General features: G+C 31.6%; 1 protein-coding gene across 3 annotated transcripts in view; it reads left to right on the top strand.

The window, feature by feature from the left end:
* LOC143053522 (E3 ubiquitin-protein ligase UBR5-like) overlaps positions 1 to 13,247 on the top strand; it is a 57,202-nt gene extending 43,955 nt beyond the window's left edge. For all 3 annotated transcript variants that reach the window (XM_076226315.1, XM_076226314.1, XM_076226313.1), the window contains exons 24-35: positions 741 to 899; positions 1,452 to 1,668; positions 4,605 to 4,784; positions 5,597 to 5,666; positions 6,288 to 6,571; positions 6,927 to 7,057; positions 7,500 to 7,718; positions 9,822 to 10,050; positions 10,725 to 10,850; positions 11,036 to 11,180; positions 11,617 to 11,702; positions 12,792 to 13,247. In XM_076226315.1, coding sequence (XP_076082430.1) covers positions 741 to 899; positions 1,452 to 1,668; positions 4,605 to 4,784; positions 5,597 to 5,666; positions 6,288 to 6,571; positions 6,927 to 7,057; positions 7,500 to 7,718; positions 9,822 to 10,050; positions 10,725 to 10,850; positions 11,036 to 11,180; positions 11,617 to 11,702; positions 12,792 to 13,004 — 2,059 coding nt within the window. In that variant the 3' untranslated portion in view covers positions 13,005 to 13,247. The remainder of the gene's footprint in view (positions 1 to 740; positions 900 to 1,451; positions 1,669 to 4,604; positions 4,785 to 5,596; positions 5,667 to 6,287; positions 6,572 to 6,926; positions 7,058 to 7,499; positions 7,719 to 9,821; positions 10,051 to 10,724; positions 10,851 to 11,035; positions 11,181 to 11,616; positions 11,703 to 12,791) is intronic.
* The last annotated feature ends 10,094 nt before the right edge of the window (positions 13,248 to 23,341 follow it).

Genomic DNA, 23,341 nt, shown 5'->3' with positions numbered 1-23,341 from the left:
TTATACCTTAAATATTTTTTCTGACTTTCCTCTTAGGAATTAAAAACTTTCTACAAAAATAAAATACTATAGTTCATTGGTTGCAATGCTAGTAAAAGAACCTAAAATTAAATATTCAATTATTTACATTTGAATTAAAGTGTTACTTGTTTAAAGGTTGTGCTTTTAAATTCCAAGGATTACAATTTATTCTTTCTTCAAAATAGACGCTAAGATACCAAAGGTATATTCAAACTCATAAGGTGAAAAGAATCCCATGGCTTAAAAGAAAGACGACTGAACGACAACTTTATACAAACCACAACTTAGAAAACTAAAGACTGAGCAATAGAAACCCCATCTATAACCGGGAATAATTTCAGGTGCCACTGAAGAGTATGCAAATTCTGCTCCTCACATGGCATCTGTCGTGTAACATAATGTTGCAAATAGACTACTGTAAATTCAGAAATTATTTCTTGAATTTATTATTGCGATGTTGTCATATTTGACCAAAATGTGATTTTAATTTTTGCAATATCGAAGAAAATCCTATTTTATTCATAAAAAAAAATTGAAAATGTGAGTTCAAATTATTGCGATTTTAACCCTGTCACATTATTGCAATAATAAAAAACCTCACTATAATTTCTGAATTTACAGTACTTAAATCAGAGGTTTAAATTAAAAATAAAAAAAAACATATAAAATTATGACTTTCATCATAATTTTATTCATAAATTGAAATAAATATATTTTAGAAGTCTTGGTGCAAGTGTACCCAGTTCAAGTACAGAAGGACCTGTAGATATAGTAGGAGCCAATGAAAATGTTGCTAATACTGTTGTCATAGAAACATCTCAAGCCTCCACATCTGGCTTGTCACCAGCTACTGCACCGTTTCCATTTACATCAACAAGGTAAAATTTGGTCACTGCAACCCAGTGATTCCATGAAATTCCCCATTGGCTGAATGAAGAAGATTTAAAAATGAATTAATAGAGAAAAGTGAAGAATATGCATGCTACACTATTAATTTTTTACCGTCCTCACTTTTACAAAATTTAAAGACAAATTCAAAAGAGACATCACTTTTACATATACACATTTTGATTTACAGATATTAGAAATAGATCAATATGTGATATGATTTTTTTTTCAAATTTATAATGCAGCTATAAGAAAAAGGTCAAATACATTTCATGATTACCTTTATATATCATATATTTATATATTTAAAAAAAATAATCTTAAAATATCTGGCTTTGACCAAATCATATCTGCAGTTTCGTGGATTGCTTGAAAAGATTTTGTTTTTGTTTTATGAGGAAGTAATTTTCAAGGAAAAGCTAAGATAGATTTGCAACTCAATGAAGCTCAAAATTTAATGCTCAAAGAAAAAAATAGTAATTTATGTCATCAAATTTATCTAGTGAAAAGGAATATATAAATAATATCACCTTCAATTGCAGCAGACAGAATCCTATTGGTCAACAATTGTCACATGATGTTCTCTTAGGAAGATGGCGTCTGGCTTTAGACTTATTTGGGCGTGTCTTCTGTGATGATGTTGGGGCAGAACCTGGATCTGTGATCAGTGAGTTGGGGGGATTCCCTGTGAAAGAAAGTAAATTCCGCAGAGAAATGGAGAAGATTCGTAATTCTCAACAGAGAGATCTGACACTTGAGGTAAATAGATAGTAAAAAAAAATACCCTCATATCTGTTTTCTGATCCAAATATTCTGGAAAAAAACTGCTAACTGGTTTCTGATCCATTTATTCTCGAAAGAAATCCCTGTATTTGGTCTCTTTATGGTTCAGATTTTTCATGTTTAGTTTAATGTCATCTTTAAATTGATAAATAAGCAAAGTTTGTAGATTTAAACATTAGATTATATTTGAGCTGTATTGTATAGAAATCTACCTTCTGGAAGTGCATGTATAATACTTTGATTGATACCAAGCATTTGAGAGGGCCCTCATGGGGTTTTTGATTATGTGATTACTTGGCCGTTTTTTTAATGATTATTTGATTATTAAGCCAAATATTTCATGATTATTTGATTACCTAGGACTGTATTTTTATACGACCGCAAAATTTGAAAAATTTTTCGTCGTATATTGCTATCACGTTGGCGTCGTCGTCGTCGTCATCGTCCGAATACTTTTAGTTTTCGCACCCTAACTTTAGTAAAAGTGAATGGAAATCTATGAAATTTTAACACAAGGTTTATGACCACAAAAGGAAGGTTGGTATTGATTTTGGGAGTTTTGGTCCCAACATTTTAGGAATTAGGGGCCAAAAAGGGCCCAAATAGGCATTTTCTTGGTTTTCGCACTATAACTTTAGTTTAAGTTAATAGAAATCTATGAAATTTTGACACAAGGTTTATGACCACAAAAGAACGGTTGGGATTGATTTTGGGAGTTTTGGTTTCAACAGTTTAGGAATTAGGGGCCAAAAAAGGGCCCAAATAAGCATTATTCTTGGTTTTCGCACAATAACTTTAGTTTAAGTATTAAAGTAGAAATCAATGAAATTTAAACACAATGTTAATGACTACAAAAGGAAGGTTGGTATTGATTTTGGGAGTTTAGGTCCCAACAGTTTTGGAATTGGGGGCCAAAAAGGGACCCAAATAAGCATTTTTCTTGGTTTTCGCACCATAACGTTAGTATAAGTAAATAGAAATCTATGAAATTTAAACACAAGGTTTATGACCATAAAAGGAAGGTTGGGTTCGATTTTGGGAGTTTTGATCCTAACAGTTTAGGAATAAGGGGCCCAAAGGGTCCAAAATTGAACTTTGTGTGATTTCATTAAAAATTGAATAATTGGGGTTCTTTGATATGCCAAATCTAACTGTGTATGTAGATTCTTAATTTTTGGTCCAGTTTTCAAATTGGTCTACATTAAGGTCCAAAGGGTCCAAAATTAAACTAAGTTTGATTTTAACAAAAATTAAATTCTTGGGCTTATTTGATATGCTTTATCTAAATATGTACTTTGATTTTTGATTATGGGCCCAGTTTTCAAGTTGGTCCAAATCAGGATTCCATATCAAGTATTGTGCAATAGCAAGAAATTTTCAATTGCACAGTATTGCACAATAGCAAGAAATATCTAATTGCACAATATTGTGCAATAGCAATTAAATTTCAATTGGAGTTATCTTTCTTTGTATAGAATAGTAGTTGATAATATATGTTGGAAATTTGCCAGACATGACTATGATGTCATTTTCTATTTTTATTTGCCAATAACTTTATGTAAATAACTTCATTGGAAATTTGCCAATATAAAATGTTGCTGATGAAGCTTTTTTTCCTTATCTTATCTAAAATGTTTTTAGATAATGTATGTTGGACATTTGCCAGACATGACTATGATGTCATTTTCTATTTTTATTTGCCAATAACTTTATGTAAATAACTTCATTGGAAATTTGCCAATATAAAATGTTACTGATGAAGTTTTTTTTATTGTTTTATACAATAAACAATGTATATTCACTTTTACTACCAACGAATCTTTACCATTCAGTGATAACAAGCACTTTATTTTACATTTTAATATTTTATGATGTATTTAAAAGAGTAGTTATTGTTGCAAACTCCATTAGAAATTTGAATTGATATCAGTTTTGGAAAAAGGGAAACGGGGATGTGTAAAAAAAAAGGGGGGGGGGGGTTTAAATTTTTCTCATTTCAGATTTCATAAATAAAAAGACAATTTCTTCAAACATTTTTTTGAGAGGATTAATATTCAACAGCATAGTGAATTGCTCAAAGACAAAAAAAACTTTTAAGTTCATTAGACCACATTCATTCTGTGTCAGAAACCTATGCTGTGTCAACTATTTAATTTTAGATTTAAAAAGTTTGAAGAAGAAATCTTTAATTGATTTGTAAAATCTTGACATTTGTTTTGTGTAAAAAAAACCCATGTAATGTCAAAAATTTGATCACAATCCAAATTCAGAGCTGTATCACTCTTGAATGTTTTGTCCATACTTGCCCCAACTGTTCAGGGTTCGACCTCCGCGGTCGTATAAAGCTGCGCCCTGCGGAGCACCTGGTTAGTTTATGATTATTTGATTACTAAAGATAAGCAAATATTTAATGATTATGTGATTATATTGGCAAAAAAATGGTGATTATGTGATTACTAGGACCCCCCATGAGGGGCCTCATTTGAATACGAAGTAAAAGATGAGATTTAGTCTTTTATGTAGGATTCTTATATCAATTCAATTTTCAAATAGTAACAGACTTTGATTAAAGATTTTTTTTTCAACCCGAAATCAGTTAACACATGTGCTGATATTCATTTGCTGACAGTTGATTTCTATCTGATGCAGCTCATGTGTTGATTAAAAGTATTTATTAGATGGACAAAATCTACTATTATGGGAAATTAACAGTCTGCACTGTTAACCACTAGTCTGATGCCCAAGATTTGTAAAAGATATAAGAAAATTGTTGGAATTTTGGTCTTCTTACTAGTAATTGGGAAAGATTTTAGTACAGACAGTTGAATAATATCAGTTCATAAAAGCACTAGCAATGATATATATTTGTATTATTATGTTTATGTAAAGACAATTTTTTTCTAATTTAACAGGTAGAGAGGGACAGAAACCAGTTAATTGTCCAGTCTTTCAAGCAACTAAACAATCAATTCAACCGAAGAACAAATACCAGTGGTCAACCATTGGCTGTTCATAGGGCAAAGGTTACTTTTAAGGATGAGCCTGGAGAAGGCAGTGGGGTCGCTAGGAGTTTTTATACTGCCATTGCTAATGTAAGACTTATTTAGTATATGATCGAATAGTTTTCAGCTAAAGATGCTGGTTTCTACCCAAACCTGGAGCTTTATGTTGGGATCTCTAGATTTATTGTTTTACTTTTAATTGTGAATGCTTCATATTATATAAACAATGTACTTATTTTGGGGATTTGTTTTTAGAAATTACCTGTTAAAGTCTGAAAAATACTGTGTGTCACCAATGAATATCATAGTTATTTCAGAAATTATTGCACACCATTATATTATTGCAATTCAAAAATATAAATTGTATTTTAATGTATAATTTTGTATACAAGCCCATAGCAATAGGAAATTTATACTTTTTCAACTTTTAAATTCTGTGTTTTACAATACCCACAAAATCATGGAAAATTGGTACCCCTCAAATAATAATGATTCCACAGTAATAAGGAAATCCTAATCTGTAAGAATTTACTTTCTTAAATTCATAATTTATTATTATGCCCCATTAATGAGCATTATGTTTTCTGGTCTGTGCGTCCGTCCATCCATCCATCCATCCATCCGTCCGTCCGTCCGTCCGTCTGTTTGTCCCACTTTAGGTTTAAGTTTTTGGTGGAGGTAGTTATTGATGAAGTTGAAGTCCAATCAACTTAAAACTTAGTACACATGTTTCCTATGATATTATTCTTTTAATTTTAATGCCCAATTAGAGATTTTCCCCCATTTTCACAGTCCACTGAACATAGAAAATTTATAGTTCAGATGGGGCATCTGTGTACTGAGGACACATTTTTGTTTTATTTAAAATCAACAAACTTGAAATATTTGTTTTTAATTTTCAGGCTGTGTTATCACAAGAGAAGTTACCATCTTTAGACGGTGTCATGATTGGTCAGAAATCATCATCATACAGTAAGTACCTTATCACATCAACAGGATTTAGGGGTCCGTAATTGCTTACTGTATCTCTAGGCTGTCAACACTGAGGTTGTGAGTTCATTTCCTCAGAAAGTAAGTGTGTTTGACCCCAATATTAATTGACTAAGGTTGCCAGTTTTCCTACCAAATGTGTTGATTTTCTTACAGGACCTTGGCTTAATCCATCAATAAAAACTAAACATCATGCATAGCCAATAGTAAAAGAAGTAGTTTTAAGCACCAACAATCAAAAAAAAATTGTTTAAGGTGGTACCTAACACTACAGGGAGATAACTCTGTAATGTCAGCTAAACGTTTTAATTACGTTGTGGTGTTAAAGGAATATTAAGCTTCTCAATGATCAAAATTGGTGTTTGTCAAATTGCTATATAACCAGTGTTGTGACAAATCGGTTGGTTCAAAATTTTTAAAACTTTTATATTTTTGTTAAATACTTTGACAAAATTTTATGAAAATTAAACGAGCCAAATTAATTTTAGTGAAAGTGTTAGGTACCACCTTAATTGTTAAATAATTTCGATTGTATATGTATACACTTACAGTTCATTTTTTTTTTAAACAAAACAAACTTCTAACATGCATCTTTTATTCCAGACCTGATTCAAAGAGCAAGATCTAGGGACAAAGAAAGACAAAGACAGCAAGCCAACATCCAGAGACGTAGAAGTCGTGACAGAGAATTACGATCTACACTATCATTGGATGCTCCACCATTTTATATGCCCTCTGACCCCGCTGGCACCAACAATAACAGCACACCTACCACGGTTCCCTCTAGTGAGAGTTCGTCTGTTACAGATAGCGGGAGTGATACAATATCTCAGTATAGACGACAGCTTGGTGAACGGTTGTACCCAAGAGTTAGTGCATTACAAGCTGTAAGTATTCATGAATATTCATAAGAAATTAATTCAGCTTGCTCAGTACAAGCCATTAGAAGCAGTGATAAGTCATTTTCAAGTATTTTATGGGTCTATAATAACACTGAGTAAAAAAATAAATGTCCAAATCAATCAAGTTTGGTGAATAAAAACATCAATAAGGTAGCTACCATAACAGCACAAAAACTCACAAATGGCAACTAGAGGTCAACAATTTTGATATAAGATTGAAGATTTTTTTTATTTGAACCATATACTCTATACTAAAAATCTGAAGGTAAAAAAAGTTGAGAAACAAATCTCAATATTTAATTGAAAGTTTATAGTTATCAATGATTCTCTTGTTTCATAGTCTTTAGCTCCAAAGATCACCGGTATGTTGTTAGAACTGTCTCCTGCACAACTACTGCTGATGTTGACGTCAGAAGAAACACTGCGACAGAGAGTGGAGGAAGCTGTAGAACTGATACAGTCACCAGGAAGGTCTGTATACAATATTTCTCCCATTCTTTAAATCTGTTTTATACTCTTTCTGAAACGTTGATTGTTTTTTTAATTCGCTTCATCTTAGCTCTTATTTGGTCAAAATTTTTATTATGAATAAATATTTTCTTGCATGTCGTCCTCTTATATGTCATGTAATGAAGACGACATCACACAGAAAAGGTATGGTTCTTTTTTGCTTATCATAGAAAAGGAAAAATGATGTATTATTATTTTATATGCTGGTGACTGATTGGGAATCCAAAACATGGGAATTTTGAAAAAAATATCAAAATCCTAAAAAGAAAAATTAATCTTATTTTATCTAATTTTTTTTAAAGAAATCTCTTGAAGTCCAACACATTTGAGTTCACAAGAGTTGCAGAATTGAAAGCATAATTAAGTTTTATACTTTTTCATGAATTTTGACTATAAATTTCAGAGAACTGAGTGCTGAAGCATTGTTAGATTTAGATATATTTAATTTATCTGCGACGGATAAGAAGAAGAAGGTAACAGATAAACGTATGGATATAGATGAGGAGGAGGACTTAGATGACAGTTCACCTTTGTTTTGGCAACCTGGAAAACGTGGTTTTTACTCTCCACGACCAGGAAAAAACTCACCTGAAAGACTCAATGCATTTAGGAATGTCGGAAGGTATGTTTTTCCCTTGTGTGTTTCAATACATAGGAAATTTTCTTTTTTTTAGAAGAAAAAAAGGACTGGACAATTTGTCACCTCTTTTAGTCCTAGCTTAATTTTAAGGGAATGCACACAGCAATTTTCATTTAAGTATCAAGATTTCCTGAGTATTCAATATTCTTCAATATAATGTCAACTATTACATCTGATGTGTTTAATCAGATTTTTCTGTCCCATCCGTAAGCAATTTTAGTTTTTGTACTCTTAACTTAAGTTTGCTTGAGGCAAATTTAAATTTAATGACCCTTGTACACAATTTTAAGAATCACAACACAAAGACAGAGTTAGAATTTGGATCGTGAGTCATTTCCCGTTCCGGAGTTATCTTAAAAATTGCAAAGCTTGAGTGGGGACATTTGTGTGTGCATTCATATTCTTCTTTTAGTTGTTGAGATCATTATTCATAGAATAACTAATCGAAGAATTCAAATAGAGATAAATATTCAACGAGTGACCGAACAACACAATAATTCACGAATGCGCATAGCACATGAGTTAATTATCAGTGTTGGTCGGTCACGAGTTGAATATTTTTCGATATTTGAATTCTTTAATTAGTTATTCTTTTTATTACATTGGCAAATGGCTTTTTTTTAAGAAATTAACGTAAAACATGTAAGGACCTTTATCTTTTTTCTACGCATTCACAATTTGTTTTGATCCGCTGTTATCGACGTCTTGACAACGCCTATTGTTGTATAACGTCAGAGAGTGAAATAACCACGCTTATTTCACATGTGAAATTATCGGATTTTATTTAACTGGGAACTCAGTGTTATTCATTGCAACCAACTTAGAGCTCTGTCCATCTGTCTTTCTGTCTCTTACACTGTAACACATTGCTCATACCTGTCAACTGACCCGGATTCTGCGGGTGTGACCCGAGATTTTCACAATTCTGAGGGATCACCCGGATCACCCGTCGGGTCATTGAAATAACCCGGGAATTCCGAAAATGACCCGATTTCACCCGTATTTCTTAGCCTTGAGATTGATTTTCATAAGTAATATTCCTTTGAAATACCGGCAAATTCGTAATTCTTCCATGAACAGGCAGTTCATCTAGCTATGTAATTTGTCAAATTAAGTGACCCATTAAGTGCATGGCTTCACTTGACAGCTTTGGTGTCAAACACACTGTTAATTAACACCAATTACCTTAGCTTTAGGTCGTAAATAAATTGCCCTGTTGTTTTACAAAGATATTTCAACTAAGAGTTACTTCCCCTTATTTGTCACCATTCAAAATTATCCCTTATATTTACGTTTTATGGGTGAAAAAGATTAAATCATAATAATATAAAATTCAAATACATATTGAAAAATAACTTTTCATTATTTTTATACCTTTATACAATTTTTTAAAAAAAGTTGAAAATTATTTTTTACATTTATACTTTCTTTAACTGTATTACTATATTTTATCATAGTCTAATTTCCTTGTCAATTGAGAGATGATTGATCATACATGTAATCCCTCTACATGGTATGTTGAAAGGCTAGTAGTCTCATTTTAAAATTACATTTGAAAAATAAATTTTAGATGATGACAAAAAGTAAAGGACATAAGACTGTGATACACAAGTATATTAAAATCTTTAAAAGTGTAATGAAATAATAATAAATAAGATTTAAAATGACTTAACCAAGTGAACATGCATTGATGTTTTGGTATCTTTGATATACATTATAAGAAAATGTACCATTAATACTGAAATTCAGCTCGAAAAAGTTCGTACGCGTCATGACCTGCATTTTCATCGTCACAGGTTGACAGGTATGATTGCTGTTCAATTTTTCTCTGAAACTGCAAATCATAGCAAAGACTGTTGATTTACCAGTTTTATATGATGTGATTAAAGAGATGATGATAAAATTGAGACAGGAAATGGGGAATGTGTCAAAGAGACAACAACCCGACCAAATAGCAGACAACAGCTGCAGACCACCAATGGGTCTTCACAGAATATATTTTATAAAACACTTTCCCTAGGAATTGTAATAATACCAATGAAATGTGATAGGACATATTTTTAAGGTTGATGAATTTGATTTCAGAATAATTGGTTTATGTTTGTTACAAAACGAAATGTGTCCGCTCTTCTTCAATCGTCACGTTTTGAAGTATATCCTTGGACGTAAGATCGGCTGGCATGACCTTGCATTCTTTGATTCTGTGATGTATGAAAGTTTACGACAATTGGTGCTAGACTCTGAGAAAAAGGATGCCAGTTTGTTATTCACTGCCCTGGATATGAATTTCTGTGTGGAAATGAACCCTGAATTGGTAAGAAATTTATATGTTAATGAAGACTACAAACATTTGATTTTCCACTGCAGGAAATAGGATAATTACAATGTATATATATATATATATATATAAACACACAAAAAAATGATTTTCATGATAAGGCACACATGAAAAGAAGATTTGTTTCAAGTGGAGTTGTAGGTATATGTTAACAAGACAGCTACCCAACAGTACTAAAAAATATTTAGTGGTAGACACATGGTCTTCAACAAAGCAATAAGTATCCATACAATATGTAAAACTTGAAACCCCATAAGCTCTAAATCACAATAAGTTGTGAATGAATTGAGAACAGTCTACGAAAATTTCATAACAGCACCAAATTCTTTACCAATACAAAACATTTAAGTTGTGAAAAGAAACAGTTTGAAAAAAAAAAATCATTTTGACTGGTTGCACAAATTTAGTTAGAGTGCAAAATTTTCATCGTTTGTGACATTATCAAAATTAAAGATTTATCTCTATGGAAACAAAAAGACAAACAAAAAGTGATGTAGTAAATAGTTTTCATGGAGGAGTTTCAGCTTTGTTTTTTCCATATGACTTTCATACCTTTAAGTTATAGTTTTTTACCTATCAATTTTGATTCAAGAGTTTAAATCACATGTATGAGATAGACGAAGAATAATTGTGTACTTTGTTGATAACAGGGTGGCGAGTCAGTAGAACTAATTCCCGGTGGTGCTGATATAGAGGTTAATGCTCAGAATGTACATGATTATGTTAGAAGATATGCTGAACTTAGGATGGTCAAAGTTGCTGAGAAAGCTCTTAAGGTAGGTCCAAACTAAGATATGCTAATTAGAGATATATGAGGGTCTGTAAGGGGGGGGAATGTTTTTTTTGTATTTTGACAAGATATAAGTTCTTGTAACTTTTATGTCGTTCGATATCTGGTTTAGAATTATCTCATTGGCAAACACACTTCATTTTCTCATTTTGATAACTTATTTGTTTTCAGAGTTTACAACAGGGTGTGTTTGATGTTATACCTGCGGCTAACTTAGAAGGACTGACGTCAGAAGATTTACGATTGTTACTAAATGGTGTGGGAGATATCAATGTACAGACTCTGATTAGTTACACATCATTTAATGATGAGAGTGGTTAGTGTATTTATATTCGTAAAAGAAAAGATGTTATATAAAAAATGTTACAGTACGTTGGATTCATTTATCATTCATTTGCGATACGAAAATGTTGTATTGGTAAAAGAAAAGATGTTATAAAAAAAATGTTACAGTACGTTGGATTCATTTATCATTCATTCGCGATACGAAAATGTTGTATTGGTAAAAGAAAAGACGTTATATAAAAAATGTTACAGTACTGTGGATTCATTTATCATTCATTCCCAATACTTAGATTTTGCATTTTTGCTAGGTGTCAGGGATTCACAATAATTTTACAGTAGATATAACTGGTATTTAGAGGGATAAATGTATTGTCCAATATTGTACAGAATTAAATTATAAAAATTGTTGTAGAATAAGCTTTCTATAGCTTTTTGATATGTGATTTTTTTCTTCAATATTATAACAGGTGAAGGTAATGATAAGGTACAGAGATTCAAAAGATGGCTGTGGTCTGTTGTGGAAAAAATGAATAATCAAGAAAGACAAGATTTGGTAAGATTATCTTCAGTCTAAAACTGTTATCAATTATATACACAAGATATAAAATCAGGGAGATGTGCATAAGTTTATCAAAATAAGAAAATGTGGTAAGAATGCAAATAAAAAAACAACTCTCCACCAGAGACTATATGATAGAAGAAAGTAACTACTGGTCACAATACAGTCTTCAACAATGAGAAAAACCTTCAAAGCATAGTATGTTTTAAAAGACCCTGAAATGACAAATATATTTATAACAATTCAAATGAGCAAATTAACTGGCTGATTTGTGTACATAACATTAAATAATAAAGAAATACGATAGACAAACATTAAATTATAGGCTCCTGAATTAGGACAGGCAAATGCAAAATTGGCTGTTTCAGAATCTTAAGCATCATGGGTAATTTCATTGTTCGTATCCCAAAATGAAAATAACGTCACGTCATTGGTTGAATTTCCATTGTTTATGACATTTTTGACCAATCAGGACGTTTTGGTGTACACTTTCGAAAATATTACCTGGGATGCATAAGTTTCTGAAACGGCAAATAGGCATGGTTGAATTTATGAAGAGGCTCCCAAAATTCTCACTAACCTGAAACAGTGGTGCATCAGAACAACACAAAAACAAACTCTACATAACAGTTACAGCTAATTTTCTAATGTATGTAAAGCAAGACTTTGGTTAGCTTGCTTACCATGTTTGTATATTGTACAATTGTAATTGGGATAAGGTCCAATCAAATTTAAATATAATTAAAATATGCTTTTATTTATTGTTTGAAGATGTCAATGTTAATTGCATAGCTAGAATTGACATTTATACAAATAGAGCAAGCAAGCCTTCCAAAGTTTTACTCTACAAGCATTAAAAAATTAGCTGTAAGGAAACACAAATATGATAAACAGTAACAAACAACCACTGAAATGCAGGCTCCTGACTTGGGACAGGCACATATCAAATGTATACTGGATACAAAAAAGATGGTATTGCTTATCATAGAAATGTGACTTGGAAAAATTTGGGGATATCTTAATTCTAAGATAACTTAATGATGTGTTTTTTAACTGAAATTTAATTTATACTCTCTATTGCAGGTATATTTCTGGACATCCAGCCCAGCATTACCTGCCAGTGAGGAGGGATTCCAACCTATGCCTAGCATTACACTTCGCCCGGCTGACGATGATCACCTGCCAACAGCTAACACGTGCATTTCAAGACTTTATATTCCATTATATTCATCAAAAATTATTCTACGAAGTAAACTGTTATTAGCAATTAAAACCAAAGCATTTGGTTTTGTATAATGAGAAAGAACATTGACAATGCAGTGAATAGTGTTGAATGTTAGCCCATAATGAATTAATTTGCCATTTTATATTGATTTGGACTTTTTTGCCTGAATATTAGTTAGGTTTTCTTTACAATGTAAAATCTCAATTATCTTGAGATTAACACCAAAATAGATGAAACAGGATTTTATCTTAAATTTTATACTACAAGCAATCAGATTCAAAATTTGAACTGGACTATGGCATACAAAATTTTTTTTTTTTAATTTACGAAAATGTGTTTTATTATGATTTAGATATGATGAATAGAAAATTACAGAAGGAGTCTGTATATTAATGATTTGGGTGTTTTTGGTAAAATAATGAATCATTTAGAATTTGGGAAAATTAAGGTGGTACCTAACACTTTAGCTAAAATTAATTTGGCTCGTTTATTTTTCTTAAAATTTTGATAAAGTATTTACTTTGACCCTTTTACAAAAATATAAAAATTTCAAAAAATTTGAACCAACCGTTTTATCAGAAAAATTACACTGGTTATATAGCAGTTTGACAAACTCTTATTTTGATCATTGAGAAGCTTAATATTCCTTTTACAACACAATGTAATTAAAACGTTTAGCTGACTTTACAGAGTTATCTCCCTGTAGTGTTAGGTACCACCTTAAATCTTGTATTTATAACTGTAAAAATATAAGTAAACCAACAATTGAAGTGGTGATTGTGTGATAGGGTAAAAACTTGTATTTGTAAGTACAAATATTGAATTCATTGCTTTGTACATATATCAGTTAAAGAGACTTCTATAGATATAAGAAAAAATATCTTTTATTAAAAGATTTAAGGAATATGTTTTGCATTTGTTAAAAACAGAATAATATTGATATAATTTATGAGGATTTTGACTGTACTCAGTTTGGAATTAATTACACAAAATGTAGTAAACGTCAACATTTATTTATAACTCATTCCCATTAAAACATTAAATATTGTCTTGAATCTGATGTCCTCATCTATAACTAAATAGGTGTATATGATGAACAAGTTATGGTTCAGCATTGTATTAAATGGTTCAATTTGATGTAAGAAAGTGATTTGTTCAAAATTGTATGGTTCTTCAAAACATGTGTTCAAACACACCTGATTACAGAAAGTGTTCTTGATTTATAAACTGCTATTATTTAAAAAGTTCTGTGAAAGTGTTTCAGAAGATATTATTCAGACTGAAAATTTTGTTTGTAAATTAAATAGGTTCAACACCATGTCTAAAATGCACAGACAAATTGGACAAATGAGAATGACTTACTTGACTATACCAAGTACATGTATATATTTCATCCCAAAATATTTAAACATAAAAAATATGCTGCTTTGAAACATTTTTTTTAATAATTTGGTCTTAAAAAGCAATATTGTATTTTTTCAGCAGATTCTGTATTATAATTATCAGATTCTTTCTGTTCATGTATTCATTGACATGAGGTTGAAAATATTAAAAGGGAAATCTTTTTTTTTTTCAGACAAACTTCAAAAAAAAATTAATATTGAATCAAATCACCAAAAAGTGTGTTATTATATGAAACTATCAAGTACCATTTATATATATAAAAAAAGATGGAAGCTTTTGGCAGATCTACTAACTCATTTGAAATGTTTTAATACTTTTATTTTCAACCTCAAATTTCACCTTTTCACACTAGAATTCATATATTTTTTTTATTAGTTGCTAATGAAGCATATTTGCTGGTTGACAGTTTATGTAACATAAATGAGACTCTGTCTGTGTCATATTTGAAGAGTGTGAATCATGGTTTAATTGTGTATGATTGAGTATATAGCTTCTAATGTGTGTGTATTTAATTTGATCAAAGTGTGAGACATGGAGAATTCCTTATTATATTACAATTTCATCCCGGAATGATATGTGATGAATCTTCTCAAAAGAAGATGTCGATGATGTATCTTTTTTATTGGCCAATGGACTTTTTTGGGTCAACAGTTTAATAATTTGTCTTGTTAAAGATGAAGCATTTAATTATTTGAATAAAAGAAGTTAAGTAAAAATTTCACATTTCAAACTCTGTAATATAAAAGCTAAATACATCTGTAGGAGTTTGTTCATGGGAGAATTAATAAAATCTTCGGAACTAATACCTCCTATGGTTAGTTTAGGTTGAATCCCTTCAAATACAGAATAAGAAGCCCTTTAAAAGAAGTTAAATTTTCAACAAAAGTCGATAGGAAATGCATTGTATCAGCTAACATAACATATTGTTAATAGAATTCATTCATGTAGATGCCATAAAATGTGATGATTCCAATAAGCATAAGCAATAAAGATAGTGGTCTGGAAGTGCTAGCTAATATTAATGGGTTACCTGTTTTAAAATCTATTTTTAAACAAACCATCTTTCTAAATTCAGCACAATTTTAAAGTTCTTAAAAAAAGGCGAACATAAAAACCTGTAGGGTTGAATAACTATAACCCACACATCTGTCTTAAGCAATGAAAATTGGACTGACAAATATCTGAATATAATTAAAATCTGCATCGCTCAAAGTTCTTTATTTTAATTAACCAGAATTTTATCTATTCTGAGGGATCAGAGATTGTTGTAATGTTCATTCACTTTTCACTTATATCATTACTGCCATTTGTGTTCTAGGAGTTTTAAGCCAGATGATGTTATTTACGTTTTGCTAAAAATCTCTCAGAACCCAAGAGATCGGTATATCACCTGCATTTTAATTTTGTTGTTATTATTATAGAACTGTTTTGTATACATTTTACTTACATTAAATTTATTGTATGATCATCATCAGCAGCAAAGAAAAGCTATAAAGAATAAATGAGTGAATCCAGTTTTGCTGTTTATCATTTGTGCACCAAATAAAACCATGACAATGTTTATCATTAGTGTAACAAATAAAAACCATGACACTGTTTATCACTAGTGCAACAATTAAAACCTTGACACTGTTCAATAAAGTAACAAAAAGGGAAGACTATAAGAACTGAAAAAAATGATTGAATCCAGTTTTGCTGTTTATCATTAGTGCACCAAATAAAACCATGACACTGTTTATCATTAGTGTAGCAAATAAAAACCATGACACTGTTTATCATTAGTGCAACAAATAAAACCATGACACTTTTCAATAAAGTAACAAAAAGGGAAGACTATAAGAACTGAAAAAAATGAGTGAATCCAGGTTTGTTCTTATCATTAGTACAGTGTAACCTGTGTTATCAGACACACTGTAGGACCAGAAAAAAAATGTCGGATTAAGGGTGTCGGAATTCACAGGTTTTTCTACAAAGATAGGCATATTTTGGTACCAAGAGAATGTGTTGGTTAAAACAGAGTGTTGGAACACTCAGGTGTAAGTTAGACAAATTACACTATATCAATTCAAACCATGACCCTATTAAACCTGTTTACATAAACAACAAAATTTAATTGAATAATTGGCATTTTGTATTACCATTGTCTGATTATCTTATTATTAATTTGTTGGATCAGCAATCCAGTGTTACTGTTTCTTTAATAAAACTATGATACAATTAAAGAAATAACCAAATTTATAATTGTGTATGCCAGAAGCCTGATTGGTGTATAATAGACTCGGTAGTGACTCTCAAATAAAATAGTTGAAGAGGACAGACAATTTACGTTATGAAGATGAATAGCATTGAGGATAAAACATTACTAAAGGTTATTATGGTTTTGGGGTATGAAGACATTAAATGCATATACAGGACAAGAACATGTAATGTAAACGTACTAAGCGAATACACATCTACCTTTAATGTTATTTCCTTCAATTGGATAAATCATTTACCCTGATCAGTATATACTTTCAAGCCTACCAAATCTATATTGTAGTCATACTCTAGCCTTTTGTCTTGTGCATTTGATGCTTGTCAGCATAGGCTTATTTAGAGCGTTTAAGTGTGCCCCCCTTTTTTTGTGGGACTAAAATGGTTGATTATATAGGGGATGACTGGAGCGGTTCCCCTCTTAGGCAGTCAGTGTGCTCCCCTTATGAAAATTTCGGAATCCGCCACTGGTCAGATAAGGCAGTTCATACAGCCCTCATTGTAAGGGTTCTTTTACATATAGAGATAATCTCGAACATTGGTGTACCAGTCATGGTCCCCATTCTAACCAGATCAGATGTGACTGTATATTTTTACATCCTACAAATCAAATGGATGCCGTTCAAATCAGGTATTACACATAAACGCTGAGCGTCACTGATGAGCCTTCTGTAGACGACACGCGTCTGGTACACATACACAATTTGAATCCGGGTATATATGATGAGTTTATTGTAATACTGATTTTTTTAGTGGAAGAAGACGTCAAGTCTTCTGAAGACTTAAGGGGCTGACCATTGGCATTGAGTCTCCGTATGCCGCATTCATTTCGTGTATTACAATTTCAAAACAACTTAGATTCCTGACACCGATTTTTACACATGATTAGGCATCTGAATCATTTAATTTGTAAATTATGATTGTAAAACAATCACTATCGTAAATATGACCCTTTTATTTATGTAAATTATTAGATTTCATCTCATCCACATGAACGTTATTTGTTTACTTGTAACAGGATGTTTTAACTGTAGATATTTGTATTGCGCATGCGTGAATTTGGTATCGGGACAACTCGCCCTGTTTACAAGTTCGCCCTTGAAGTTACGAATTTGCAATCCTGCAGACAAGAAGATTTTGTTTTTATATAAATAAAAAGGATATATATAAAGTGTTGTCTTTATTCATGGTTTTCCTTTGTCATGTGAATTAGATGCCCTTCGTAACATACATGTGAACCTCCCGTTTAGGAGAAAAAACTCCCGTGTATGAAATTTTTCAGACGCCATATTTGATCATTTCTTACTACTGTACGGGTGTAATTGACACCTGTGTTAAATTTTACCTGAACATCAAAGAAGATGTATAATTATATGGCTTCACTTGACAGCTTGGGTGTCAAACATACTGGTAATCAACGATGTTTACCTCCGGCTAACTGCCGTTGTGTTATCAAAACGATGTGTATTGGGAATATTGAAATACTTTTTTGTTACTTCCCTTTGTTTTATCCTGTTTTCAGTTATTTTGCTTTTAAAAATGTAAATTGTAAAAAGACTATAAATGATTAATATTTTAATCAAATAATCATAAAAGGATGTTGATTAAATGAATTTAAATGATTTTGGACAAATAAAAAAATTAAAATTTATAAATTATTTTAGCAATCTAGACCTCCTTTCAAGGATTAAATTGAAGTTTATATCATAATTTTGTTTACAACAGAATGTTCTTTTAATTAATTTACGATGTTGCAAATATACATGTGGAGCTTATTTCTTTCTTATTTGTCTATACATTTACAAATGATAAGGAGATAAAGACATGAACAAAAATATATACAGATAAGATATATAAATATAATGATTCATTTGCTAGCAGTGAACAATCATTTGTCAAAAACAAAACAAAACAAAACAAGAAACAGATTCTTCTTATTATTTTATTTTATTCAAATAGAGAGGCAATAATGGAACTATAAACATTACAATTTGATGGAAATTTGAAGAAAAAACACAATTTCTACATCATTTGGTTACATTTATGACAAAATTTATGTCGATAAAAAAAACATGATGTTTTGACCATTCAGTACTTAACCCTTTCCTCCATAATGACGCTTTTTGACGCCACCCCCTTTACTCCATAATGACGCCTTTTGACGCCTGTGTAGTACCTCAGTTGAAACACTTTGACTACAAAGTGTCTGCAGTAGACTCAATAAAATTTGTATCCAATATGAAAAGGAATATCATAGGAATATTCTACTTAAATTTATTTAATGAAATATTTGTTTTTTGCAATGCATTTTAATACTTTAAAGCCTATTTTCAGCATTTTATTGAAAAATTCTATTTTGTGTTCATTTTTTACAGTGGGTTGTGATGATCTTCCAGTTAGGTTACCCTCATTTGGAGTGTTGTTCCCAACCTGTTAAAGGTCCATCTTTGTGCATAATTCAAAATTGGAAATTTCAACAAGCATCTAATATTCTTAATCTGGAAAATAAACCCTGGTCTGCTAGCTTCATGTATATTTTTTCTACCGATTTAATATATAACTAGAATCATGCAAACAGACTTAAGGAAAAGGCATGTAAGTTCATCATACAAATATGACACTTTTTCTAGACAATCCAGATCTTGCAAAATACGTCGCTAAAAATTGTAACCTTTAAAATTGTTGTGCAGTAAAAACCCATATGGGAACTTTCAAAAGTTGACAGGTATGTAACAAGTCTTACTATTTTTATGCTCCATTTATGGGCAATATGTTTTCTAGTCTGTCCGTCCGTCCTGCTTCTGGTTATAAAGTTTATGGTCGAGGTAGTTTTTGATGAAGTTGAAATCCAATCAACTTGAAACTTAGTACACATGTGTTCCTCTTGATATGATCTTCTTAATTACTGCCAAATTAAAGATTTTACCTAATTTTCATAGTCAACTGAACATAGAAAATGATTGTACGGATGGGAAATCCATGTACTTATGACCTTTTCTTGTTTGAAGAAAAAAAATACATTTTAACGATAATGGAACAAAGCAGCCTGGGTAAGTGGGGCTGCTTTTATGGTAATTCAAGTTACCTTTTATTCACCTTCTTCCACTTCAGAGCTATCAGCTCTTTGATTACATGCAGTCAAAAAAATATACGACATTTATTCAAATATATCATTATTATATTCGCTATGGTTTGTTTTGTATACTAGAAGTCTCTTTCGGAAATTAAACTATAGTTTATACTAATTCCATTTCATTGATATAGCCTTCCCAGCAAGAGTAACTTGGGAATTTAATGTGTATCAGTCCACTGGTATTAGATGGTATGTCAACGACCGTGCCGATACTTTTATGAGAGACACCAGGTCCCCATCCTAAGGTCGGTTTCTTAACACTAGATTTCACACGAACTCGATCACCCACTTTTATGTTTGGTTTTACTTCGGCGCCACTAAATTCTACCAATTTAATACTTCCAATAAGTTTTTCTATTGTCCCAGATTTCGCTGCAGCTGGAAAAAACTTAGCTTTTGCTGTTGATTCCTTATCAAAGATATCAAGGAGACTTAATTCTTTCAAAGTTTTTGTAAAGTCACTGAATAAATCCAAAAGAATAATATCATTTTGCCCATCAATCAAGCTTTTTATTTGATTCAGTGACTGTATGTCATTTTCAATAGCAATTGTGTTCTCAATCTTATCAATTTCATCTTTCATTTTACGAGATTCTTTCGATTTGTGCTCGTCAATTGACTTGAAGTAAGAATCTTTTGTGTCGTTAAGGGCTTTTGTGATGACAGCCACCCTTTCCGCAATATCTGTTTTAGTATTGTCTGCTTCATCTTCAAAATTGTTGAGATTCAATCGAAATGAGACCACTTTCTCTTTAGCTCTTCTGATTCTGTCTTCAGCTACTTTCACTTCTCTATCCAAAACTGACCTCGTTTTGGAAGCAGCAGCATCAATCAGACAGAAATCATGCTTATTGTGTGTGGTTGGCAAACAAATGTTACAAGTCAATGATGAACACGTGTTACAGTAATAAGTATACTTTTCTCCATGTTGTTTACAAATAGGTGTTTTCACTTCCGGTTTGGCTTTATCAGCATCTTGAAATACATGATCCACGCACGATTTAGTTTTCAAATGCGATATTTCACATGACTTGCAGAAAAGCTGTTCACAGTCAATGCAAAACCTTCTTCCAATAGAATTGTCACATATTTCACAGGAGTTAACAGGACACTGTGCCATTTTGATATTATCTGCTACGTAAATTATGTGTTGTTAATTATCATGTACGTTTGCGGATATTATATGATGTAATAACACACCTATCTTTGCAGCTAATGTCACGGTCGTTATTCGTTACATAACAAAGGCAGAGTCTGTTAGTCGAGATGTAAACACTTTAAGAATACATTGATGGTGATATTTGACACATGTATTGATATTGATTTGATGTATTCATGGTATTTGGTGTGGAATTTTACTTATTTTACAAAATATTATTACGAATGCCAACAATATGAATTGAATAGATATCGTTGAATGAAACAAATAATAAATAATTCATTGATCCCGGGATTGAAAATGTGTACGCCAGACGCTCGTTTCGTCACAAAAAAACCCTCATACGTGACGAGCGAAAAAAAGTTAAACAAATGAAGTACTGAATGTTTTAATTAATGGATGTTGTAGTTAATTTGTATAATTATGAAATAGTATAAATCCTTGAAAATGTTTAAATAATAACTTTATAATCTACACACATATTAAGGTATACACCGTCTACAAAAGACTCAGCAGTGACGCACGAATCCAAAAAAAGTAAAAAAGGCCAAATAAAGAACGAAGTTGAGGAGCATCGAGGACCAACATTCCTTCAGTTTGTCAAATACAGCTAATTAAGGTAATCTATTCCTGAGGTAGAAAAGCCTTAGTTTTTCAAAAAAATCAAAGTTTTGTGAACAGTTAATTTATAAATATGACCATATCAATGATAATTAATGTCAGCACCTAAGTGATGACTACTGGGCTAGTGATAACCTCGACGAATTAAAACTCCACCAGCAGTGGCATCGACCCGGTGGTTGGTAATTAACTCATCATAGATACCGGGATTTTTTTTTTATTAACGCCAGACGCGCGTTTCGTCTACAAAAGACTCACCAGTGACGCTCGAATTTCAAAAACGTTTAAAAGACCAACTAAAGTACGAAGTTGAAGAGCATTGAGGATGAAAATTCCTAAAAGTTTTGCCAAATACAGCTAAGTTAATCTATTCTTGAGGTAAACAAGCCTTAGTATCTAAAACATTCCGAATTATGGTACCGGTAGACACATATTAAATATTTAATCTGACCACACACCATACAAAGAAAGAGGTGGTTCTGAGAAAATATCTTCGGTGTGCTCCTCCGCGGCTACAAAGGATGTTATTAAGGTTACAAAAATATGACTTCTTACTAAAGTGATACCAGGGAAGGGCTTTATATTTCCAGACATGTTATCACGCGCGCCGATAAAGATCAACACAAATAATGAAGTGGTAAATGATCAAGAGTGTTTCGTGAAAATGGTCATATAAACATGATAAATACATCAACGTCTTATAGAAATCTATAACAAATAAGGACAGAAACTTTAAGAGATGGTAAATTACAAACATTGACCAGGCTATCTAATAACAGAGTGGTAGTCAGATCATAAAAAATGAGGTTCCGAAGGAGTTTTATAAATATTGGAGTTGTAGGGAGGAATTGTGCAATATATATGAAACTATCATAAAAGAGGATTATTCCGGCGAGTATGCGAAAAAATATGTGCGAAATATACAAAAATTGGGAAGAAACTCTATTTTTTGTTCAGATATTTATGCACATATTACTTACTTTATTTCGAATTGTTGTGTGTAATTATAAAGAAGATCAATACGAAAGAACCAATGTCAGAAAATGAAATTCGAAACTGCCTTTGGATGACAGTTGGTACATGTATCTTTTATTTGAACAATAACAACTACTTTCTTATTGTCGATTACTACTTCAGATATTTTCCAATTGTGAAATTAGAATACATACTTGTGTCATCTGTTATAACACACATAAAATCCTATTTAGCGAGACACAGCATACCGTCAATTTTCAGTGTCATCTATATCAACCACTTTGTGGTTGTTTTCATTGACTTCTTCTAGAGATGTTGGTTCGATTTTGTCTTCTTTAGTTTACAATAAATGTTTTCTGTGTCGTATGAATATGTGTCCTTCTGGTGTTTCGATGACGTATGAGTGCAGCTAGGGCACACCCAGTTTTTGGTGGGTTTCGTGTTGCTAAGTCTTAAGTTTTGTTGTGTCTTGTGTACTATTTGTATTAAATATTTTTAGCAATGCCGTTGTCAGTTTGTTTTCAATTTATAAGTTTTAATGTCCCTCTGTTATCTTTCGACCCTCTTTTATTATATCTAACGCCATTTTCTTGGTTTTATTTTCCTTTCGGGATGTGCTGGAAACATAAAGTGTCACTAGGTTGTAAATGTGCCAGCTAAGGTTGAACTTTTATCGTAGTATATATTTTGATTTTTTTGATTTTTTACTTCTTATTACCACATTTTTGTTCCAAACGGTTCTTTATTGTGTGAATAGTTGTACTTTTATCGTAGTATATATTTTGATTATTTTCATTTTTTACTTCTTATTACCATGGTCGCCTAACATTGGGCAAAGTCTAGTACACATTGGTTAGTTCTAG

Source organism: Mytilus galloprovincialis, chromosome 12 (genome assembly GCF_965363235.1).
Source record: "Mytilus galloprovincialis chromosome 12, xbMytGall1.hap1.1, whole genome shotgun sequence".
NCBI lineage: Eukaryota > Metazoa > Mollusca > Bivalvia > Mytilida > Mytilidae > Mytilus > Mytilus galloprovincialis.
The sequence above is the reverse complement of the archived record's forward strand: the minus strand, read 5'-3'. Positions and strand labels throughout refer to the sequence as shown.